The sequence below is a fragment of the Hippopotamus amphibius genome, chromosome 12 (assembly GCF_030028045.1).
Source record: "Hippopotamus amphibius kiboko isolate mHipAmp2 chromosome 12, mHipAmp2.hap2, whole genome shotgun sequence".
In the NCBI taxonomy this organism is placed as follows: domain Eukaryota; kingdom Metazoa; phylum Chordata; class Mammalia; order Artiodactyla; family Hippopotamidae; genus Hippopotamus; species Hippopotamus amphibius.
Window position 1 is genome coordinate 97,324,047 of NC_080197.1, and position 23,091 is coordinate 97,347,137.

At 35.1% G+C, this 23,091-nt stretch overlaps 1 protein-coding gene across 3 annotated transcripts in view; it reads left to right on the plus strand.

The window, feature by feature from the left end:
* Positions 1-23,091, plus strand: part of CPNE8 (copine 8) — a 267,432-nt gene that overhangs the window by 65,308 nt on the left and 179,033 nt on the right. For all 3 annotated transcript variants that reach the window (XM_057700921.1, XM_057700922.1, XM_057700923.1), the window contains one exon: positions 16,988-17,091. In XM_057700921.1, the coding sequence (XP_057556904.1) occupies positions 16,988-17,091 (104 nt within the window). The remainder of the gene's footprint in view (positions 1-16,987; positions 17,092-23,091) is intronic.

Below are 23,091 nucleotides of genomic sequence, written 5' to 3' on the forward strand. Positions count from 1 at the left end.
AGAGTGGACCTCCTTGTCTCATTCCTGATCTTAGAGGGAATGCTTTCATTTTTTCACCATTGAGAATGATGTTTGCAGTGGGTTTGTTGTATATGGCCTTTATTATGTTGAGGCAGGTTCCCTCTATGCCCACCTTCTGCAGAGTTTTTATCATAAATGGGTGTTGAATTTTGTCAAAAGCTTTTTCTGCATCTATTGAGATGATCATGTGGTTTTTATCCTTTAATTTGTTAATATGGTGTATCACATTGATTGATCTGTGTATATTGAAGAATCCTTGCATTCCAGGGATAAACCCTACTTGATCATGGTGTATGATCCTTTTAATGTGTTGTTGGATTCTGTTTGCTAGTATTTTGTTGAGGACTTTTGCATCTAAATTCATCAGTGATATTGGTCTGTAATTTTCTTTTTTTTGTAGTATCTTTGTCTGGTTTTGGTATCAGGGTGATGGTGGCCTTGTAGAATGAGTTTGGGAGTGTTCCTTCCTCTGAAATATTTTGGAAGAGTTTGCGAAGGATGGGTATTAGCTCTTCTCTAAATGTTTGATAAAATTCACCTGTGAAGCCATCTGGTCCTGGACATTTGTTTGTTGGAAGATTTTTAATCACAGTTTCAATTTCATTACTTGTGATTGGTCTGTTCATATTTTCTACTTCCTGATTCAGTCTTGGAAGGTTATACATTTCTAAGAATCTGTCCATTTCATCCAGGTTGTCCATTTTATTGGCATATAGTTGCTTGTGGTATTCTCTTATGGTGCTTTTTTACTTCTGTGGTATCCATTGTAACTTCTCCTGTTTCCTTTCTAATTTTATTGATTTGAGTCCTCTCCCTCTTTTTCCTGATGAGTCTTGCTAGATATTTTTCAATTTTATTTATCTTTTCAAAGAACTAGCTTTTAGCTTTATTGCTATTGTTTTCTTTGTTTCTATTTCATTTATTTCTGCTCTGATCTTTACGATTTCTCTCCTTCTATTAACTTTGGGTTTTGTTTGCTCTGCTCTCTCTAGTTTCTTTAGGTGTAAGTTTAAATTGTTTATTTGGGATTTTTCTTGTTTCTTAAGGTAGGATTGTATTGCTATAAACTTCCCTCTTAAAACTGCTTTTGCTGCATCCCATAGCTTTTGGATTGTTGTGTTTTCACTGTCATTTGTCTCTAGGTATTTTTTGATTTCCTCTTTGATTTCTTCAGCGATCTCTTGGTTATTTAGTAGTGTATTGTTTAGGCTCATGTGTTTGTGTTTTGTACAGTTTTTTTCCTGTAATTGATTTCTAATCTCATAGTGCTGTGGTCAGAAAAGATCCTTGATATGATTTCAATTTTCTTAAATTTACCTGGCTTGATTTGTGATCCAAACTGTGATCTATCCTGGAGAATGTTCCGTGTGCACTTGAGAAGAATGTGTAATCTGCTGCTTTTGGATGTAATGTCCTATAGATATCTATTAAATCTAACTGCTTTATTGTGTCATTTAAAGCTTGTATTTCCTCATTAATTTTCTGTCTGGATGATCTGTCCTTTGGTGTAAGTAGGATGTAAAGTCTCCCACTATTATTGTGTTACTGTTGATTTCCTCTTTCATAGTTGTTAGCATTTGCCTTATGTATTGAGGTGCTCCTATATTGGGTGCATATATATTTATAATTGTTATCTCTTTTTCTTGGGTTGATCCCTTGATCTTTATGTAATGTCCTTTCTTGTCTCTTGTAACATTTTTTATTTTAAAGTCTGTTTTACCTGATATCAGTATCACTACTCCAGCTTTCTTTTGATTTCCTTTTACATGAAGTGTCTTTTTCCATCCCTTCACTTTCAGTCTGTATGTGTCCCTAGTTCTGAAGTGGGTCTCTTGTAGACAGCATATATATGGGTCTTGTTTTTATATCCATTCAGCCAGTCTGTGTCTTTTGGTTGGAACATTTAGTCCATTTACATTCAAGGTAATTATCAATATGTATGTTCCTATTACCATTTTCTTAATTGTTTTGTTTTTGTAGGTTCTTTTCTTCTGTTTCCCACTTAGAGAAATTCCTTTAGCATTTGTTGTAGGGCTGGATTGGTGGTGCTGAATTCTCTTAGCTGTTGCTTGTCTGTAAAGCTTTTGATTTCTCCGTCGAATCTGAATGAGATCCTTGCTGGGTAGAGTATTCTTGGTTGTAGGTTCTTCCCTTTCATCACTTGAAATATATGGTGCCACTCCCTTCTGGCTTGCAGAGTTTCTGCTGAGAAATCAGCTGTTAACCTTATGGGAGTTTCCTTGTATGTTATTTGTTGTTTTTCCCTTGTTGCTTTTAATATATTTTCTCTGTCTTTAAATTTTGTCATCTTTGACTACTATATGTCTTGGTGTGTTTCTCCTTAAGTTTATCCTGCCTGGGACTCTGTGCACTTCCTGGACTTGGGTGGCTATTTCCTTTCCCATATTAGGGAACTTTTTGACTATAATCTCTTCCAGTATTTTCTCAGGTCCTTTCTCTCTCTCTTCTCCTCTGGGGCCCCTATAATGCAAATATTGATGCATTTAACATTGTCCCAGAGGTCTCTTAGGCTGTCTTCAGTTCTTTTCATTCTTTTTGCTTTATTCTTTTCTGCATTAGTGATTTTCACCATTCTGTCTTCCTGGTCACTTATTTGCCCTTCTGCCTCAGTTAATCTGCTATTGGTTCCTTCTAGTGTATCTTTCATTTCTGTTATTGTGTTGCTTATCTCTGTTTGTTTGTTCTTTAATTCTTCTAGGTCTTTGTTAAACTTTTCTTACATCTTTTTGATCTCTGCATCCAGTCTTTTTTCAAAGTCCTGGATCATCTTCACTATGATTGTTCTGAATTCTCTTTCTGGAAGGGTGCCTATCTCTACTTCATTTAGTTGTTTTTCTGAGGTTTTATCTTGTCCCTTCATCTGGTACAAAGTCTTCTGCCTTTTTATTTTCTCTATCTTTCTGTGGCTGTGGTTTTCAGTCCACAGAATGAAATACTGCTGATACTGCTGGATATTGCTGTCTGCCCTCTTGTGGAGGAAGCTATTGAAGAGGCTTGTGCAGTGCTTCCTGATGGGAGGTACTGATGGTGAGTAGGGCTGGGTGGGCAGAGCTCAGTAAAACTTTAATCCAGTTTGGTGGGTGGGGCTCAGTAAAACTTTAATCTGCTTGTCTGTCAGTGGGTGGGGCTGTGTTCCCACTCTGTTGGTTGTTTGGCCTGTGGCTACCCCACACATGAACTTACAGGCTCTTTGGTGGGGCTAATGGCTGATGGACTCTGGACTCCGGACTCCCGGGAAGGCTCATGCCAGTGAGGACTTCCCAGAACCCCTGCTGCCAGTGTCCCTGTTCCCACGGTGAGCCACAGTTGCCCCCCACCTCTGCAGGCAACCCTCCAACACCGGTAGGTAGGTCTGGTTCAGTCTCCTATGGGGTCACTGCTCCTTCCCCCTGGGTCCTGGTGCATACAGTACTTTTTGTGTGCCCTCCAAGAGTGGAGTCTCTGTTTCCCCCAGTCCTGTGGAGGTCCTGCAATCAAATTCCACTGGCTTTCAAAGTCTGATTCTCTGGGGCTTCCTCCTCCCGTTGCCAGACGCCCAGGATGGGAAGCCTGACATGCGGCTCAGAACCCTCACTTTAGTGGGTGAACTTGTGTGGTATAACTGTTCTACAGTTTGTGAGTTGCCCACCTAGCATTTATGGGGTTTGATTTTAACACAATCGTACCCCTCCTACCGTCTCATTGCAGCTTCTCCTTTGTCTCTGGATGTAGGGTGTTTTTTTTGGTGAGTTCCAGTGTCTTTCTGTCAATGATTGTTCAGCAGTTAGTTGTAATTCTGGTGCTCTTGCAAGAGGGAAGTTACCATGTACTCTTAAGACCCCATTCAATTTTACTAACTGTCCCAATATTATCTTTTAGCACATGGATCCCATTCAGACTTACCTGCTGTCTTTTACTTTACTGTTTTTGTTGTTGTTGTTTCTTCGATCTTGAATAGTTTCTCAGCCTGTTCTTAACTTGATGTCCTTGACACTTTTGTAGATGGAATGCCAGTTGCTTTGCAGAATTTCTCTTATTTTGACTTTGTGTGATTTTTTTTTCTTCATGATGCATCTTTGAGTGGAATATCACAGAAGTGGTACTGTGCTCTTCTTATTGTATCCTATCTAGTGGTCATTAGATTTTGATTTGTCCCGTTTCTGGTTAGGTTAATTTTGATCACTCAATCAGAGTGGTGTCTTCTAGCCTTCTCTCTCAAAAACAGTTACTTTTTTTTCCTATTTGTACTAAATATTAATTTTGGGAGGGGTTTCTGGGAGTTATATTGGGAAGGTAGTTGATAAGTATTTGGGGAGATACTTTGAAAGTAAATAAATATTTCCTTCCTCGTTAAACTTTTAATTTATTCATTTGTTTTGTGAGTGTGGACTTATGGTTTCCTCTGTTTTTCAGTGGCTTTTCATATGATACTATCATTTATTTTGGTACTTAATTTGTCCCAAATTTGCCCAATGGGAGCACCTTCAAGCTTGTTTCTGTGTCTTAAAAGTTGCCCCATTCTTTTAGCATGTCCTTATTTCCTAGGACAAGAGATTCAGGGTGTTTATTCTTTTCTGGAAATATTTCTTGCCTTAAATTCTACTTTGTTTAATAAGTGAATAGTTAAACTAGCTTACATTTGTTCAATGTTTATATGGTTTATCTTATCTCATGGGTTTGTTTTTGACTTTCCTGTGTTTTTATATTTGAAGTGTACCTTTTATAAACAGCAGATAGTTGGCCTTAAAAATAAACTTACATTCGTAATCTTTGTCATTTATTTGAAGTGTGTAAATCATTTACAATTAACTTAATTATCAATATGTTTGGGTAAAACTTACCATTTTACTATTTCTTTTTATTATTTTCACATATTTTAAATTCTTTATCTTTCCTTTATGTCCTTCTTTTGATTTGGATATTTATCTATCATCCATTTTTCTCTCTTCATATATATGTATCTATCCATCATCTATCTATCTATAACATTATATATTTTCCCCATTATTAGTTTGTCAGTTTTACTTTCTTTTACCATTACTTTAATAGTTACCCTAAAGATTTCAACATACAGTCTGAATATTTTAGAATCTGTTATAAACTAGTTTTGTAACTACTTCTCAGAAAATGCTTGCTGCTTAAAACATTTTAACTCATTATCTCCACTCCCATCTTTGGTGTCATTGTTATTAGTGTTAATTTTACATATAATGTAACACACAAGATATTTTATTATGTTTCATATCATCAGTAGTCTTTTTTATTTTCCATATGTTTTCATATATTTCCTATCAGGTGCTCTTCATGTCTTCATACATTTGTATGTTTCCTTCAAGGATAATTTTTATTTGTATGAAGAAATCCCTTTAAAATTTCTGTTTGTGCAGTTTTGCAGTTAGGCTGCCAGTGAATTGTCTTAATTGCTTTTCAGTGGGAAAGTCTTTATTTTGCATTTTTTCTCTTTTTTATTGTAAAAACTAGAGAAAACGATACAAAAAGTGGAAAACATAGTGAATTATTATGAGGTAAATATCTTTGTAACCATTAGCAAGGTCAAGAAATAGTTTGCCAGCTACCCAAAATTTCCTTCCATGTGCCCCTCCCAATCAGAGCACTCTGTTTTCAAAGAGAAATGACGTGTGTGTGCACGTGCATTTATGATTTTATCATCCGAGTGTGTACCTCTCAACATTATAAGTTAGTCTTGCACACTTGAAAAAAAAAAACTGGCATGCATTTTCTTTCTGTTTTAACCTACATCTTTCCCTCCATCCCTTTGTTTTTCTTTCAACTTATCTCTTAGAGAGTCTGAACCATTTGACTTATAGTTCCATAATCAGGATCTTACTGACTATATGCTTATGGTTCAGTTCATGTTTTTCTGTTCTTTGTATATCTTCAATTTGACGGACTGCCTGAAAAGGGTGATCAGACACAGATTCAGTTCTTTTACCAAATCTACTGGTGGTGGTGTGAACTTTCGTTATGAGGCACTCTTTTTTTGGTGTTCGTATCCATTGATGTTTAGTGCCTAGATCACTGGGAATTTTCACTTGTTAGTTGGAATAATCTTATCTTGTGTCAGCATTATCAAATAATATTGCCTTTGTGTACTCAAATTTAGCCCTAATTGAGTCTTAGTTCTATAAACAATTCTCACCACTACTCCATATGTTAATACAGATGGTCCTCCGCCACTTAGGATGGCTGGACTTATGATTTTATGGTTTACAATAGTGTGAATCTGCATTCAGTAGAAACCATACTTCAGACTTTGAATTTTGATCTTTCCCTAAGCTAGAAATACTCTCTAGTGATGCCGGGTAGCTGCAGCAAACCACAGCTCTTAGTCATGTTGGGAAACAACTGATGAGGGTAAACAACTGATACATTTACAACCATTCTGTACCTACAGTTTTTCACTTTCAGTACAATATTTAACAAATTATATGAGATAATCAACACTTTAATACAAAATGTTTATAACATATTTATTATAAAATAGGGTTTGTGTTAGGTTATTTTGCCCAACTGGCTAGTATTAAATGTTCTTAAAAGTGTTCTTAAAAGTAAGCACTTTTAAGGTAGGCTAATGCTAAAATGAGATGTTCAGTAGGTTAGGTGTATTAAGTGCATTTTTTGACTTAGGATATTTTCAACTTATGATGAGTTCATCAGGATGTAACCGCATTGTAAGTCAAGGAAAATGACTATATCTCTCTAGTCACTGTGGTTATCTTAAGTGCAATCTTTAGTGTAGATTCTTTAGGAAACCTCAGGGGAACAATATTCCCCTGGTTGTACTATCCGATAACAATTTGTGCCCTTTAAGTATGAAGAATAGAAAATCTTTTGATCATATTTTCTTTCCTTATCTATATTAAGCATGTTATTCCATTTTCTTTTGTTATAAAGCATTTCTGTCAAAAAGTGTGGTGAAAATCTAATTTTATTTTTCTTTAAGTCATGTGCTAATGAATTTTGTTTTCATATTTGTTTGTTCTTTGCTTTGATTTTCTTCATGGAATTTGCTAACTTCTCTCAACTCTCTTCATCCTTTTTGATTCTTAAAAAGAAAAATTTCCTTCCAACTTCTGTAAAGGCATTATGTATCATACTCATTTACTCTTGTGTCCATAATAGTTTTTCATTTCTAAAACGTTGTGTTATTTTACATATATTTCTTCCTTAATTTCTGTCACCTCATTTCTCAGTGTTTCTAATTCTGGTTTATGCTGTTCTTTCATGTTTTCTATAATTCTCTTTATGTGTTGTCTCCATTTGAAATAGTACATTGCAGTTTTGATCTGGTTTTTAGTATATTTTTTGTCATGCTTTCATTTCCAGTAGGGGTATTATTCTGCCTTCTAATCTCTTTATTTAATGGTAACCTTGTATGTAATTGGACCTTGATACTTTTAGTTTTTCTGAAATTTGAAAGAGATTTGGTTTCAGATAGCTTTTCTAGCTTCACAAATCTCCTGCCTCTGTTTAGTTAATAGTCTTCAAAACTAAAGCTAAAGAAACCATAAACAAGACAAGAAGACAACCCTCAGAATGGGAAAAAATATTTGCCAACAAAGCAACTGACAAAGGATTAATCTCCAAAATAGACAAGCAGCTCATGCAGCTTAATACCAAAAAAGCAAATGGGAGGAAGACTTAAATAGACATTTCTCCAAGGAAGACATGCAGGTGGCTAACAAACACATGAAAAGATGTTCAACATCACCAATCATTAGAGAAATGCAAGTCAAAGCCACAATGAGGTATCACCTCACACCAGTCAAAATGGCCATCAGCAAAAAATCTAGAAACAATAAATGCTGGAGAGGGTGTGAAGAAAAGGGAACTCTCCTGCACTGTTGGTGGGAATGTAAGCTGGGACAGCCACTATGGAGAACAGTTTGGAGGTTCCTTAAAAAACTAAAAATGCAGCTACCCCGTGACCCAACAATCCCACTCCTGGGGCATATACGCAGAGAAAACCATAATCCAAAAAGAAACATGTACCATAATGTTCATTGCAGCACTATTTACAATAGCAAGGACATGGAAGCAAGCTAAATGCCCATCAACAGATGAATGAGTAAAGAAGATGTGGCACATATACACAATGGACTATTACTCAGCCATAAAAAAGAATGAAATGGAGTTATATGTAATGAGTTGTATAGACCTAGAATCTGTCATTTGAAAACAAATTTGAGAAATAAATACCACCTGCTAACCCATATATATGGAATCTAAAAAAATGGTACTGATGAACCCAGTGACAGAGCAAGAATAAAGATGCTGATATAGAAAACAGACTTGAGGACACAGGTGGGGGGTGGGCAAAGGGAAAGCTGGGATGAAGTGAGAGAGTAGCATAGACATATATACACTACCAAATGTAAAATAGCTACTGGGAAGTTGCTGCATAACATAGGAAGATAAACTCGATGATAGGTGATGACTTAGAGGCCTAGGATAGGGAGGGTGGGAGGGAGTCATGGGAGGGAGGGGATATGGGGATATATGTATAAATACAGCTGATTCACTTTGGTGTACCTCAGAAACTGGCACAGCAGTGTAAAGCTATTATATTCCAATAAAGAGCTTTAAAAAAAAAAGTATAACATTGTTGCTGAGACTTCTGGCTTTGCTTCTCTCTCCATTTTAATCTGCACTTTCTCTTTTCTTTGTCAATGTTTGTTCCAAGCAAAAGTTGGGCTCACATTAATTTCCCTTCTCTCCAACATTAAGCTTTTCAACACTCTACTGTCTTGGCATCTCTACAATAATATCAAACAATACATTTTTGCATTTTATCTATCCTTTCGGGTTCTCAGAAGTGTTGGTCTGTTGTAAGTGACTCTATTCGAGCTGGAGGCAGAGGTTCTCGTGCCTGATAATAATTGATGCATATTGTATAGGAAGAATTAGGGATAACTTGAGGCTTTGAATGATTTTGTATTTCTTTGGAGTGGGTTTACTTTTGCTTGTGAGGAGACAGCTAGGCTAGAAAAATTCACCGTAATTCAGTTAAAGATTTGACTGACTCTAAGTTGAGCTTCGTTACTCCTGAGGATTGATTTTGTGATTCATCTTTACTCCTTGGTGTAGCCTTTTGAAATCCCAAACCCAAATGTTTGTTACTTTATTTTTTAATCCCCATCTTAAGTTAAGAACATAACGACAAGTGGAAAGAAATATAGAATGAACATGCATGTATTGTTTTAAACTCCATTGTCTCCCCCAGGTCAATGAGACTGTGGGAATTTCTACTCAACTTGTCTTCTCTTTTTCAAATATAGGATCCTACAAAGCTCCTCTTTTGGCTTCTCTTTTTTTACAGATTTTTGTTTCCATGGTTTATAAATTTTTGTTAGCTCTCTAATGCATCCAAAAAGATTGTGTTAATATTTTGTTTGACTTTTCTAGTTGTTTTCAGGGAAAGAGTTGGTCTGAAGCAACATAATTTGCCATAGGCAGAACTAAAAGTTTGTTCTGACCACTTTTGGATGAAAATAATTTGTAGCCTTAGCTTTGCAGTGTTTCTATTTTTCTGCAAAGTTCTGAACAAACAATTAAAGTGAATAATACAAAAATAAGCATTGAGAATTTAAGAATCTCCATGCTGAAACTATCCTAAAGGTCTATCTTATATACAGTAATTTCAGGAAGGGGAGGAAGCGTGTTGCATCATAAAAATAAAAAGCAGTAAGAGAATTTAATAATTCTGAAAAAAAATCCAGGAATTATTGGTTTGGAGGACTTTTAAAATAATTGATTAAAAATTAGTTTTGGATATATGAAATTCATTATTGCCTACTTTTTAATGAATGCCAGTCAACAACATTTATTTCACATTTGTCTGTAAAACTGCTTTTAAATATTCAAAAACTTCAGAATTGGTGTGATTACATTTTTCAAGTTTATTTCAATTAAATTTAGGTAATCATCTAAATAAAATAATCTAATTTATAATAATTGGGCAGATTATTTTAATCTGTCCAATTTGTTTAAAAAATACATGTCTCACATAAATGAAAATCTCACTGATATTGACAAAATTAACCCACATTTCCCAGTAAGGGCCTCCTGGATAAATTGAGTTCAGTTTTTATCTTTTCAAAAATACTGTAATCTGATGTTTAAAATTGATGGAGTTTAATGTTGTCTATATTTTATGTGTGATAATTACAGAGATATAATCAAGGTGTTCTTTTTTTTTGGTGGTAGCTAATTTAAGTTCATTCCTAAAAATAAAACATCCCAAAAAGTGAATGAAATTCCCTTGTATGAAATATTCTGTCTTAACCAAGCATGTTGGAAGGAAGTCAATTTACTTCTCTCTCTCTCTGTGTACATCTATAACTACATCTCGTTCATCTATAATAATGTAAGATCTAGACAAATCTTCAGATTTTCTACTTGTCTTCTTATAATTAAGTGAATTTCAGATCATTGATTTGTTAAAAAAAAAAAGTCTTGGGTAATGAGTTACATGACCGAACGCTTATCTTTTTCCCTCAGGGGAAAAGTTCCATGGATTCTCTTGTAATCCCAATGTTTAACTCCCAGGAGGAAGTGTTTAAGAATGTAAATCTTCAATTTTGGTTGTTTGTGTGTTTACGTGTATGTGAGCATGTGTGTGTGTGTGTGTGTGTGTATGCACTTGAGTATGCTTACACTTGGCATCCTTTATGCAGGTTAGATATGTATAGTCCTAAACTGAGGGTTTTTTTTCCAAGTTTGTCTTAATATTCTGTCTGCACTATTCTAGTCTTCTTGTCTAATCTCTGGAGACTGTCTTCTGTATATCACTGCTACTAAGATTTAATTCTAATTTAATAACTGAAATTAAGATGTGCATTAGTCCTTATGACCTTTTTTCTTTATCACTTCATTTTAGTTGACCAATGTGAGATCGGGTGATTGTTCTGGGCCTTCACCGTATATTAACCCTTCTTGAACATTTTTCTCATAACAGAGTTCATTTGCTTGGTGCAATAAATAGATGAATGCTCTTTCCAGTACTGCTCTTCTGAAGCAGTTAGTTGATTTAAAAATCAGGAGTATTTCCATTCTGTTATTTTCTGCAAGATTTGTTCATAAATTGGAAAAGCAAGTATTTATCCGATTAGCTCAAAACAAAGGAAGACTTTCAATGACTTGATTGTGAATTGTTTTTTATTTTTTTGCTTAAAGTTTTACAAAAAAAACTTTTATTTTCTAACAAAATTAACAATTTACATGCTTTTTTCAAATGACCGAAAACTTCCACGCTTGATGTATGGAAGTTTTTTTCTAACAATTTTCTGTTTATGAGATGAGGAAACAATGCTGTATAATTATGTTAAAGTGCTCTACTGTCCATATATTTAGATATATTCATTGTGCCAGAGGTTATTGTAATCAGGTTTGTAGGTGCTTCTGACAATCCAGTATTGTTGATACCAACAGCATTTTTCACAGAACTAGAACGAGAAATCTTATGATTTGTATGGAAATGCAAAAGACCCCGAATAGCTAAAGCAATCTTGAGAAGGAAAGATGGAGTTGGTGGAATTAGGCTTCCTGACTTCAAACTATACTACAAGGCCACAGTGATCAAGACAGTATGGTACTGGCACAAAAATAGAAAGGAAGATCAATGGAACAGAATAGAGAGCCCAGAGATAAACCCAAGCACATACGGGCACCTTATCTTCAACAAAGGAGGCAAGAATATACAGTGGAAAAAAGACAGCCTCTTCAATAAGTGGTGCTGGGAAAATTGGACAGCTACATGTAAAAGAATGAAATTAGAACATTTCCTAACACCATACACAAAAATAAACTCAAAATGGATTAAAGACCTACATGTAAGGCCAGACACTATAAAACTCCTAGAGGAAAACATAGGTAGAACACTATGACATACATCAAAGCAGGATCCTTTTTGACCCACCTCCTAGAATCATGGAAATAAAATCAAGAATAAACAAATGGGACCTAATGAAACTTAAAAGCTTTTGCACAGCAAAAGAAACCATAAACAAGACAAGAAGATAACCCTCAGAATGGGAGAAAATACTTGCCAATGAAGCAACTGACAAAGGATTAATCTCCAAAATATACAAACAGCTCATGCAGCTTAATACCAAAAAAGCAAATAACCCAATCCACAAATGGGCGGAAGACCTAAATAGACATTTCTCCAAAGAGGACATACAGAAGGCCAACAAACACATGAAAAGATGCTCAACATCACTAATCATTAGAGACATGCAAGTCAAAGCCACAATGAGGTATCACCTCACACCAGTCAGAATGGCCATCATCAAAAAATCTAGAAACAATAAATGTTAGAGAGGGTGTGGAGAAAAGGGAACCCTCCTGCCCTGTTGGTGGGAATATAAGTTGGTACAGCCACTGTGGAGAACAGTTTGGAGGTTCCTTAAAAAACTAAAAATGCAACTACCATATGATCCAGTAATCCCACTACTGGGCATATACGCAGAGAAAACCATAATCCAAAAAGAAACATGTACCGTAATGTTCATTGCAGCACTATTTACAATAGCAAGGACATGGAAGCAACCTAAATGCTCATCAACAGATGAATGAGTAAAGAAGATGTGGCACATATATACAATGGACCATTACTCAGCCATAAGAAGGAATGAAATGGAGTTATATGTAATGAGTTGTATAGACCTAGAGTCTGTCATACAGAGTGAAGTAAGCCAGAAAGAGAAAAACAAATACTGTATGCTAACTCATATATACGGAATCTAAAAAAACAATGGTACTGATGAACCCAGTGACAGGGCAAGAATAAGGATGCAGATGCAGAGAATGGACTGGAGGACATGGGGTTGGGGGGCCGGGGGGGTGAAAGGGAAGCTGGGACGAAGTGAGATAGTAGCATAGACATATATACACTACCAACTGTAAAATAGCTAGTGGAAAGTTGCTGTATAACAAAGGGAGGTCAACTTGATGATGGGTGATGCCTTAGAGGGCCAGGACAGGAAGGGTGGAAGGGAGTCGCAGGAGGGAGGGGATGTGGGGATATATGTATAAATACAGCTGATTCACTTTGGTGTATCTCAAAAGCTGGTAAAAGAGTGTAAAGCAATTATATTCCAAAGAGCTTTAAAAAAAAAGTAGCTGTTTCTGGGTGTATACAATTAACAATTATTATTAATAATTGTCTTTCCTCGAAATTTTAACCTTATCTGGTCTGCACAGAATAATATGCAACTGTACATTTCCAAAGAATTAGAAAATTTTTATTTAGTGGTAGCATTAGCTACGACAAATTGTATTTCAAGTCAAGAAGATTAATCACTTGGTTGATAACTAATATATTCTAGCCTCTGGGAAAGAACCAACATATTTCCCATGAGCTGAACTAGTCATAATTTATCTGTGGATTTCTTATTATTGCCAGTTTTCACTTTTCATAATAGAATGAATTAAAAAACTGGAACACACAAGTTTTATGCTTCTGATTTTAAAAGTAAAACATACTTACTGCAAGGAATTCGGAAACCCCACAAAAACATAGTGAAAAAAGGAATTAGAATGTAATTGATACATTCTGATATACCTTCTCTTTTTCTGTGTGTGTCTGTGTGTGTGTATTTATGTGTGTATATCTATGTATACATACATTTACATATATACACACCTATTTTATTCTAAATTGGTATTATACTATACTTTTTCCTTGATTTTTTCCCCTCTGAACAATATATTGAAGATCACCTTAGCTAACCATTTGTTTAATTTTGTACTTGTATGAACCAAACAGATATGTATGTCCTGTGCCTAAATGGAGCTTATTGTCTACAAGGCAAATATAAAACAAATAAAAGTGCTAATATAGTTCCAAAATATAAGTTTTATGAAGGGAAAACACACAGGTACTATGAAGGAGAATAATTGTAGGGCTGGGGGACCTACTTTAGATTGGGTGTTTAGAGCCAGAGGTTTAAAGGATAAAAAAAGTCAGCCATGCAAGAGTGGTGTTAAAAACATTCCAGGAAGAAGAAATACCAAGTACAAGGACCATTGGATGGGAAGGATTTGGTATGTAAAGTGATGTAAAAGAAGGCCAACTGGCTGGGGTAAAGAGAAAGAGGGGATACTGACTCTAATGAAGTTTAAGAGATAGACAGGGACCAGGTCTTATAGACCAAAGAAAAGAGGTTTTATTTGAAGTACTATGGGAAGCCATTAAAGATTTTTAGAGTGGTGAAATTGCACAACTATGTTTACATTTTTCCAGTGATTACTTTGGATGTTATGTGGAAGATTAATTGGAGGTAGAACAAGAGATATGAAGTAGGAGGCTCTTGAGATGGTTCATGAGAAGGAAGAAAAACTTGAATTAAGCTGATGACAGGAGATAGGGAGAGAAGTGGACAGCTGTGAGATATGTTTTGAAATTGAAATTGACAATTTATGAGGTGATGGTGGATAGGGTGGTGGGTTAAAAAGGAGTTGAAAAGGATGACTCATTTATGGCCTAAGGGATCCAGTAGATGGGGGATATCATTTATTGACAAGGGGTAGACTTGGTAAGGACCAGGATTGGGGTGGTGTTTGTGGTATAAAATAAATATTTAAAATTTAGATTTTAATTCTGAGTGTCCCTTAAGACAGCCACACGTGTAAGTCAAGAAGATAGTTGTATGCATGCGTCTTTACTTAGAGGCAAATCTGGGCTGATGATGTACGTTTGGAAGTTATCATATAGATGGTATTTAAAGCCAAAGAATAGATTAACTAACCTAATAGAAAAGTGAAGATAGACAGATGAAGAGGGCCTGGAATTGAGCTCTGACAGTGAGAGATTGCATGTCTGAGAATCTAAGAAGAAGAGAAAAACAGGGGAATGTGGTGTCAAAAAACCAGAAAAGACTGCTTCAGAGAGGAAGGAATGGACAGTTCTGTCAAATGCTGCTGAGTAGTCTGATGTGATGAAGGCCAGAAGCGACCACTTGATTTAGCAATATGAAGGTCACTGGTGACATTGTCAAAAGCAATTTCAGGGCTGTGTGTCAGAAGGCATATTATAATAGATGTTCATAATTTATAGATGATTAGCTAAAATTTTAATGGCTTTATATTAATCTTCACTTGAGATAGCAGAGTATACTCAGCCACTCCTATTGCTGACAATATGATACCTTGTTTTAATGGCTCATAGGCCCAAGTTGCTGGCTTGCAACTCAGTAAACCTGAGTTCCACTCCATCTGAGAATTTTACTCCATCTTCTGAGTGAGGGTTTGGGTTAAAATCCACAAGAGGGATAAGGGTGCTGGGGAACATGGGTGCTGGCTGAGTTTCTCTTTGAGAGTGTTGCACATTTTCTAGTTTGATATTCTCCGCTCTGGTCTGGAAACCATTTTGCCTCCAGGCAGTAGAAAGGTTGGGCGGGCCCAGGTTCTCTCTGGTTCAGATTTGTACTCCTTGACCTCTGCTTTGCTTTTTTAGGGTGCGTGGGTACTGTCAGCCTGTGTTATTTAGTACATGCTCTTATTCACATTCTCTTAAAATTAGAAACCATGGAGAGGCTCATGGTTGAATCCTCCCAGGGCCTAACATATTCTATGCTGAAATAGGGGAGAGTCCTAGAAAGAATGAATGTAGATTTTTGTAGTCAAAATGACTTAGGTTGGGACCCTCTACTTCAATTTTCTCATCTTAAAGTAGGACTACTAATACCTACCTTGTGGGGTTATGGTAAAGATTTAAAGTAATGTGTGAAAAGTGCTTACAACAAAGTAAAGTACTCAATAAACGGTGACTGTAATTATTATTATTGTTCAAATAAATGTTCAATATTTTTGAAATGTTGAATTAGTTACCCGGGTTATGATTTACCTTTATAATTTTGGTCCAAGTTATAAAACATTGCCCAATGCATAAGCTTCTGCAGCCTAGTTTTTTTCTGGATAGTTAGTAATAGCCATAATGAATCTTTTGTCATAAATATTTTGTATCATAGTTTTATTATCACAACTTATGTGATCAACTCATGACCTTTACTTTATGGTGGATTCGTAATTTTCTTATTCCTAATAAAAAGATAGTTTCCCCTCGAACTTTAATAAACGTTCTGTGATAAGACATTATGCATAATGCTGGAGGTAACTAAAGGTTAAAATTCCCTCTTTAGAATTCCACATCAGTAGAAGGGAAAGAACGTAAGCCAAATACAAAAAAGAAGAGAGATATAAAGTTTATATTTTTGCTGTATCTTTGGAAGCAGTGCTTGATGGCCTTCCTTCACTTTGAGAGGAATAATTTTGTTTATTGGTTTCCACTTCCCCTGAGATGGAGAAACTTTTTTTTTTAAGCAAAAGTGTAATACAGTAGCTTAAAGACGTGCAAGAATCATAGATCTCATTTTGGCCATGTAGATACTGTAAGAACTAAAACAGAACACAACAAAACAAAATGACTGAAGTGTGTGATAGATTATAAGAAAGTTCTTCCCAGAGCGTGGCTAATAAAAGTATTCTGTGTAGAGGACTGCTTGATTATGAACTGAGTATGAACACATATTCTTACAACGGAGCCTTCTAGTTGTAAGCATATGTTTTGGTTGGCCTAGTTATACACTAGGTTAGGAAGAATATTTGTGGTAAATGTAAATTTTAGGTAGAAATAACTTCTTTTAATTGGAAAGGGATTTGGCTTTCAAGTGGGGAGAAAAGTGGAGGAAGTGTTATGGTGGTTCTAAGAATTTTCAGGAGCTGCTTTTCTAGTAAATTTGAATGAACTCAGGGCTTATTTTCTGAATTTCCTGAGTAATAAGAGGGATAATTTGATCCCTAAAAGCTTTTCTGAATGGCTTTATCAAGTCATTTGGATTTTTATTACTTACGTTTTCAAGGAAGTATATTAATGATAAGTACTATACTGCAGTAAGTAACCATGCAAGGCTTGATTTTAACCTCTCTCTCTTTTTCTCAACAGTTTGGAAGGACTGAAGTAATTGATAACACTTTAAATCCTGATTTTGTAAGAAAATTTATTCTGGACTACTTTTTTGAAGAAAGAGAGAATCTTCGTTTTGACTTGTAAGTTCTAGTAAAACTTGCATTTTAAAAAGTGATATTTAAAGACTACATTCATAACATAAGGCTGGATCCTATGGTTGTACTAAATACTAGATTATATTCATAGGAAATCAGGTTAATTCTGTTTAGAGTGTGACCTGAGCACTGTCCCCAGTGCTGCTTTGCACTTTATAGATTTTCTGCTACCTGTTTATTGAAAATATAAGTGATTAATTTAACCATGTAGAAATGTGGGGTGGTATATGTAGACGTTCTTTCAAACCATCCTATGCCTCGGTAGGTTTCTTACAAGTTCTACGAATACTCCAAGGTGATCCTCATATATTCCCGTGACTGACATTTCTCAGATCTTTACGTTTTTCTCAGCTGCTTCTTTGTATAATCCGTGGATCTCTGCCTAACTGTGGCTCCCTTTATGTCTTCATGGACTCATATTTCCAAGACTCAGGATGCTAAACCTAAAATTTTTAATATTGTCATTATTTTGAGGCTGAATCAGGCATGTTAAAATATTATCTTTAAATTCGGCTCCCTGTCCATACAGAATCTAGAGTCAGTCTGTTTATATTATTAGTTACTGAGTTTTTGTTCCACAGAGGTGAACTGTGGTGATTGTTGAAGTATTTAGATATTGTTAAAAGGAAATCTAATGAGAGGGAAAAGTAATAACATATATTATAGCATGTGCTTAATATATCAAAATAACTAAAGAGAGTTTAGGAACATCGCAAGTATTTAAAAAGAAAAATGTCATTTTAAATAGCTGAAAACAATAAAGTGTACCATGCTGTAACAGTTTATAAATATTTTTAATAACAAAAGCTATCAATATCTCATTTGAAAAGCTATAATTTGCCTCCTAATATAAAAACAAAAGCTCTCTGCTGTTAATAGTCTTCTCATTTTCCTCTAAAATGTGTGCAGTAAAATAACCTGTAATGCTTATGTTTAAAAAAGGAACATCTTAAACCAATCCCTTTTCTCAAGAGTTATAGGAGTTCTAAGTATTTATTATATTTATCAAACAAAATTTATCATGCCCCATTTGCTTTTTATTTCCTTGAAACCCCTTTCTAAATAATAAAAATGAGGTTCCTGAGAAAACACTTAAAAGTGGAATATAATGATTCCCTGACCTTGTTCATCACGGAGATTGTACTATTACTATTTAAAAACAGACATATAAATCATACAGAACGTGGTTTCATTCTCGCATTGTTCAAGGCCTTCATAGCAGTTGTTTTTAAGAATTTTCCTTCTTTTGCAGACCAGCATGTGGTACTCCATTTTTTCTAGTTAGTTTCAGACCTAACTTTATCCTAAAACTAGTTGCTCTTTCATGATGCTTTATTTCCCACTCTCTCTTATTCCCTTTCTCAATTACCTGTATTCTTTTCTTTCATTTAAGAGTAATATTTATTATAAACTGTAGATAATATAGGCATTAAAAAGTGAAAGTTCCCTTTTATCCCAGCACCAAAGCATACACACACAAACAACCAAAACTGTAAATGACTCAGTGTATATACTTGCAGATCTTTTTTTCTTTAAAGATATACCTGTGTATGGAATGTCAGTATTTTGAAAATCTCAAATATTTTCCAGTTACTTGTATTTCTTAGATATCTTTCCATGTCACTAAATATATAGATATGCATTTCATTCATTTAATGGCTGCATAATTTTCATTATTCAAAAAAACCCCATGTACTTAGCCGGGCATTTACTGATGAACATTTTGGCTGGTTCTATTTCACTATTACATGTAATCCTGCATTGAGTATTTTTTATGCAAACTTTTGCATTTGTTTTTGCATTTTCATAATATATATTACTCAGAATCAAATTTTAGCATGCAAGGATATAGCCAAGACTACTCACTGCCTGCTTCTAACCTTTGAGACCGACTTAGAGTTCCTATGTGCTTTGTTGATTCTCTGAACTTCTTGCCTAGGTTTAGATCATTTTTCTGGTTTCTTTTGATTTCTGTCTATCATCAGACCCCTGTCATCATTATGAGCAGCTGCTGCCAGGTGACTGTACTCACCCACTTTCCCACAAATGTTGTCTCATTTGGCCCTCTTTGTATTGGTTTCTTAAGTCCATGTCATTTGATATTCATAATTGTGGCTATTATAGAATTGCACAGGTAGAATGAAAAGGAGGAAAATGGTGCTCTCAAAAGGATGATAGCAATCAAATGTTAGTCGGTAGAAGAGAGAGCAAAAATTAAGAGCTGGGCAGGTCATTCTGGAGAGAAGTAGGTAAAGAATGATTTACCTGTACACAGAAGTGGTGATCACATGCGCATCTCTACTGAATGTGAGACTAAGGAAGCTAATGGATTTTAAGGAGTGTCCAGGTAAGAAAGTATAATTCCACTGAACTTGGCGTTGGTTAGTCATTTAAATATTATGTCTGTTTTACCAAATACTATTTCAAGTGTTACTTTGACAAACTAATGACTTAACCAAGAATATGTTAGGTTTGGGAAGCACCTGATATAGCATGTTTGTCAAGCTTGCTAGGTATGTTTAGCATGGACAAGGAAGACTTAAAGATAGGAAGGAAGTTAGGGCATTGATAGAACTTAACATAGTTCTCTAATATTTTGCGATAAATCAATAACATTGTTTAACTTCACTGTACGTGATTCAGGGAATTAAACAAGAAAACAAAACTTGAACACAATTACTGATGGAAATATGGAAGAAAAGAATGATTAGATGGTTTAATATGCGTGTTACTAATATCTTCCAGTTATTTATAAGCTAAGTAAAATATCTATAGAAGCTCATGTAGTTTGAGAATTAGAATGTAAGTTTTGTAAGTACAGACAAAAAGATGTGGTTTGTGATAGTAATACTACTGCTATTATTCACAGTTTATAATAGAATCTTTACTATATGTAAACAGATTTAACCAAACCAATAAATTTCTGAGGTAGAGTTATCCCATTTTTACAAATGAGAAAACTGAGGCCTGGATAGTTTAATATGTTCAAGGGATCTGCACTTTCCAATATAGAGTCAAATTTTGCATAAAATAGTTTATAATTTAATGGTACAAAACCTGAATTTCTAAAATTTTATGATGAGTAAAAATAATGCCTGAACTTAGGGATTTTTATTTTTGTCTTGGTTAACTTATACTGATGAACGTGTATGTTTGAAGTGTTCTACCGCACATTGAATGTAATAATGGAATATATTAAATCTAAGTAAGCAAAAGTAGGAATATGTAGGATATTAGTATGTTTGATTAGAATGGAAGCATGTTGTATTATTTTATCATAGTGTAACAAGAAGAAATAAAGTACCAAATTAGTGTAGATAAATGATCTATTTTAACTTCTTCAGCTTTTTCATTTTTTTCTAAAACTGATAGTATTTCTCATAGAAATTGTGTGACGTTCAAAATGGGGAAAGCATATTGCAAAATTGAATTAAATAAGTATCATTTAAACTTTTGAATGTATTTGGTTAATTTCAGAAATTTGAGTCAATAATATTTCAATTTTATATGATCTCTAAAAAATTCAGACACTTAGGAATAGAGAAAGGGATGCCTGGAAAAGATTATCAAGAAAAGTAATAAGCATGTTCTCTTATGTTTATAGTATCTCTTTAAATAATTTCTTCTGATTTCCCATTTTTATAAGTATCTCATGTCACCTGTGAGAGCAGGGTTTCTTTCTTTTTTAACATTGTGATTTTTTTCTACCATGTGTATCTAAATAAATGTGAAAAACAGTGTAATCGTTCTCTAGTTATGAGTACTTATTCATAGTACCTAACTATGATTAGTTTTTAAATTTTGTCTTAGCCATGCATTAGTTGTAGGAAAAAATGCTCATTGTAGAAAATTTGGGAAATGAGAAGAGGATAAAGTAATCGATAAAATCACCTGTAATCCCAACCTACAGCACTCAGAGCACTACCACAAATACTCCAACATGTTTACAGTAACATGTCCCTTTGAAGGAACAGCAGTGCTGAATAATACTTTAGTCCAAGTTGGCCAACAGATAGATATAAATGGTTTTCAGAATTGCCTTTTAATTAGTTAACCGGTTTATTGATTTTACAAAATTCTAAAAAGCAATAAAAAAGAAGCTTTGAAAGTACAATATCTAAACAATTGAGTATTATGAAAGGTTTGAGAAATGGCTTTCAGGAATTTTTTTTAGTTTAGTGTCAATGCTGATGGAAAATGATAATGAGAGAGAGAGAGAGAGAGAATGAATGAATGTGTATTCCTGATTCCTGGCAGCACCGGCCCAAATACTTGTACTTTCTGATGAATCCACAATTATTGTTACGCTGATTTCCCTGAGTATTTTTAAGATTAGTTTATCAGCTATGAGTCGTAAAATTCTCCTGCCTTTTTGATTTTTTTTTGCAGAGTTTGTCACTATTTTATTTTTAGATAGAAAGCCTTTTTGATTTGATGTGTACTTACTCATTCAGAAGACATGGTTTCTGTCATCATGCTATGTATATATCACAGATAAAGTCATAAACTTTTGCATTTATTTACTTTGTTATATATTTGTTACACCTATAATAGTATAGGTACTTTATAAATCACTTTGTTGTCATAGTTGAAAAATTTATTATTTGCAGGACAGCTGTACAAAAATGTCTTTGAGCAAGAAGTATGGGTAGCTGTATCACTATGTAGTATGTGTGGAGAAAACGAGAAATCAGATATAACAACTTTCACACTTGTTTTTCCATTTAGACTAGAACACCAACAAGGGAGTTACAAGTCTAGATCTGACTTACCTAGCAGATGATTTTCCTCCTTGATAAATCAAATGGTGATAATTATGGAATGTATTATGTTATTGCAATCTATTTTTGAAGATTCTCAACAATTTGGGGGAAATACATTGCTTTATTTCTTCCAATAATTGTTCTAACGCTGTCAATTCCAGTCTTTCCTGTTGGTTAAGGGTTCGCTTAACAATGCCAAGGTCTAATTGCGTGACTTTTCAATTACTTTTGTTTATTAGAACCACCTTATTTTGTTCATAGTTATGTACTATTCATTTAAAAACTTTAATCTCAAACTTAATCCAGAACTCTTAACTTTCTCTCCCCTCAGTTGGAGCTACTGTCATAGCTACTTGCAGGAGAGAAGCAGGGTGGAAGAGCAGAAAGGTAGGGGAGTTGGGAGGCAGAGATGTGGGTGCTGAAAAACCTAGACATTAGAGGGTACTGCCCACAGGGGACACATATCAAGGGGACTAAAAAGGGGAATAAAAAGCCGTGCAGCAGTGCTGAATCAAATCTCAGAGGAAAAAAAATAAGTTTGGGGTGAGGTAGAAAAGAATTGCTTTATTGCTTTGCTTGGCAAAGGGGACACAGTAGGGTTCTGCCCTTGAAAACTTGTGTCCCAACCTGGGAAGATGTGGTGAGGAGTTTTACACAATAGTTCAAGGATGGGGTTGCTGATAAGATTAGGGTATGTGCAAAGCCTGCACTCCTTTAATCTGGTATCAGCTAATCTCTTGATGTGCTTCTCTGGTTTCTTTTTTTTTATTATTTATTTAAATTAATTAATTTATTTTTGCCTGTGTTGGGTCTTTGTTGCTATGTGTGGGCTTTCTCTAATTTGGCAAGCTGGGGCTATTCTTTGTTGAGGTGTGCAGGCTTCTCACAGCAGTGGTTTCTCTTGTTGCAGAGCACAGGCTCTAGGGACGTGGACTTCAGTAGTTGTGGCATGCAGGCTTGGTAGCTGTGGCTCATGGACTCTATAGAACACAGGCTCTGTAGTTGTGGCTACTGGCTTAGTTGCTCTGCAACATGTGGAATCTTCCCAGATAGGGGCTCGAACCCTTGTCCCCTGCATTGGTAGGCAGATTCCCAACCTCTGCGCCACCAGGGAAGCCCTCTCTGGTTTCTTTAATCTGGCCGCAGGTGGTCCTCTCTGAAATGAAGAATGCCAGCATCTTCCATTTGTTGGTGGCTTTAGTTCTATAAAGAGCTTAAAGAT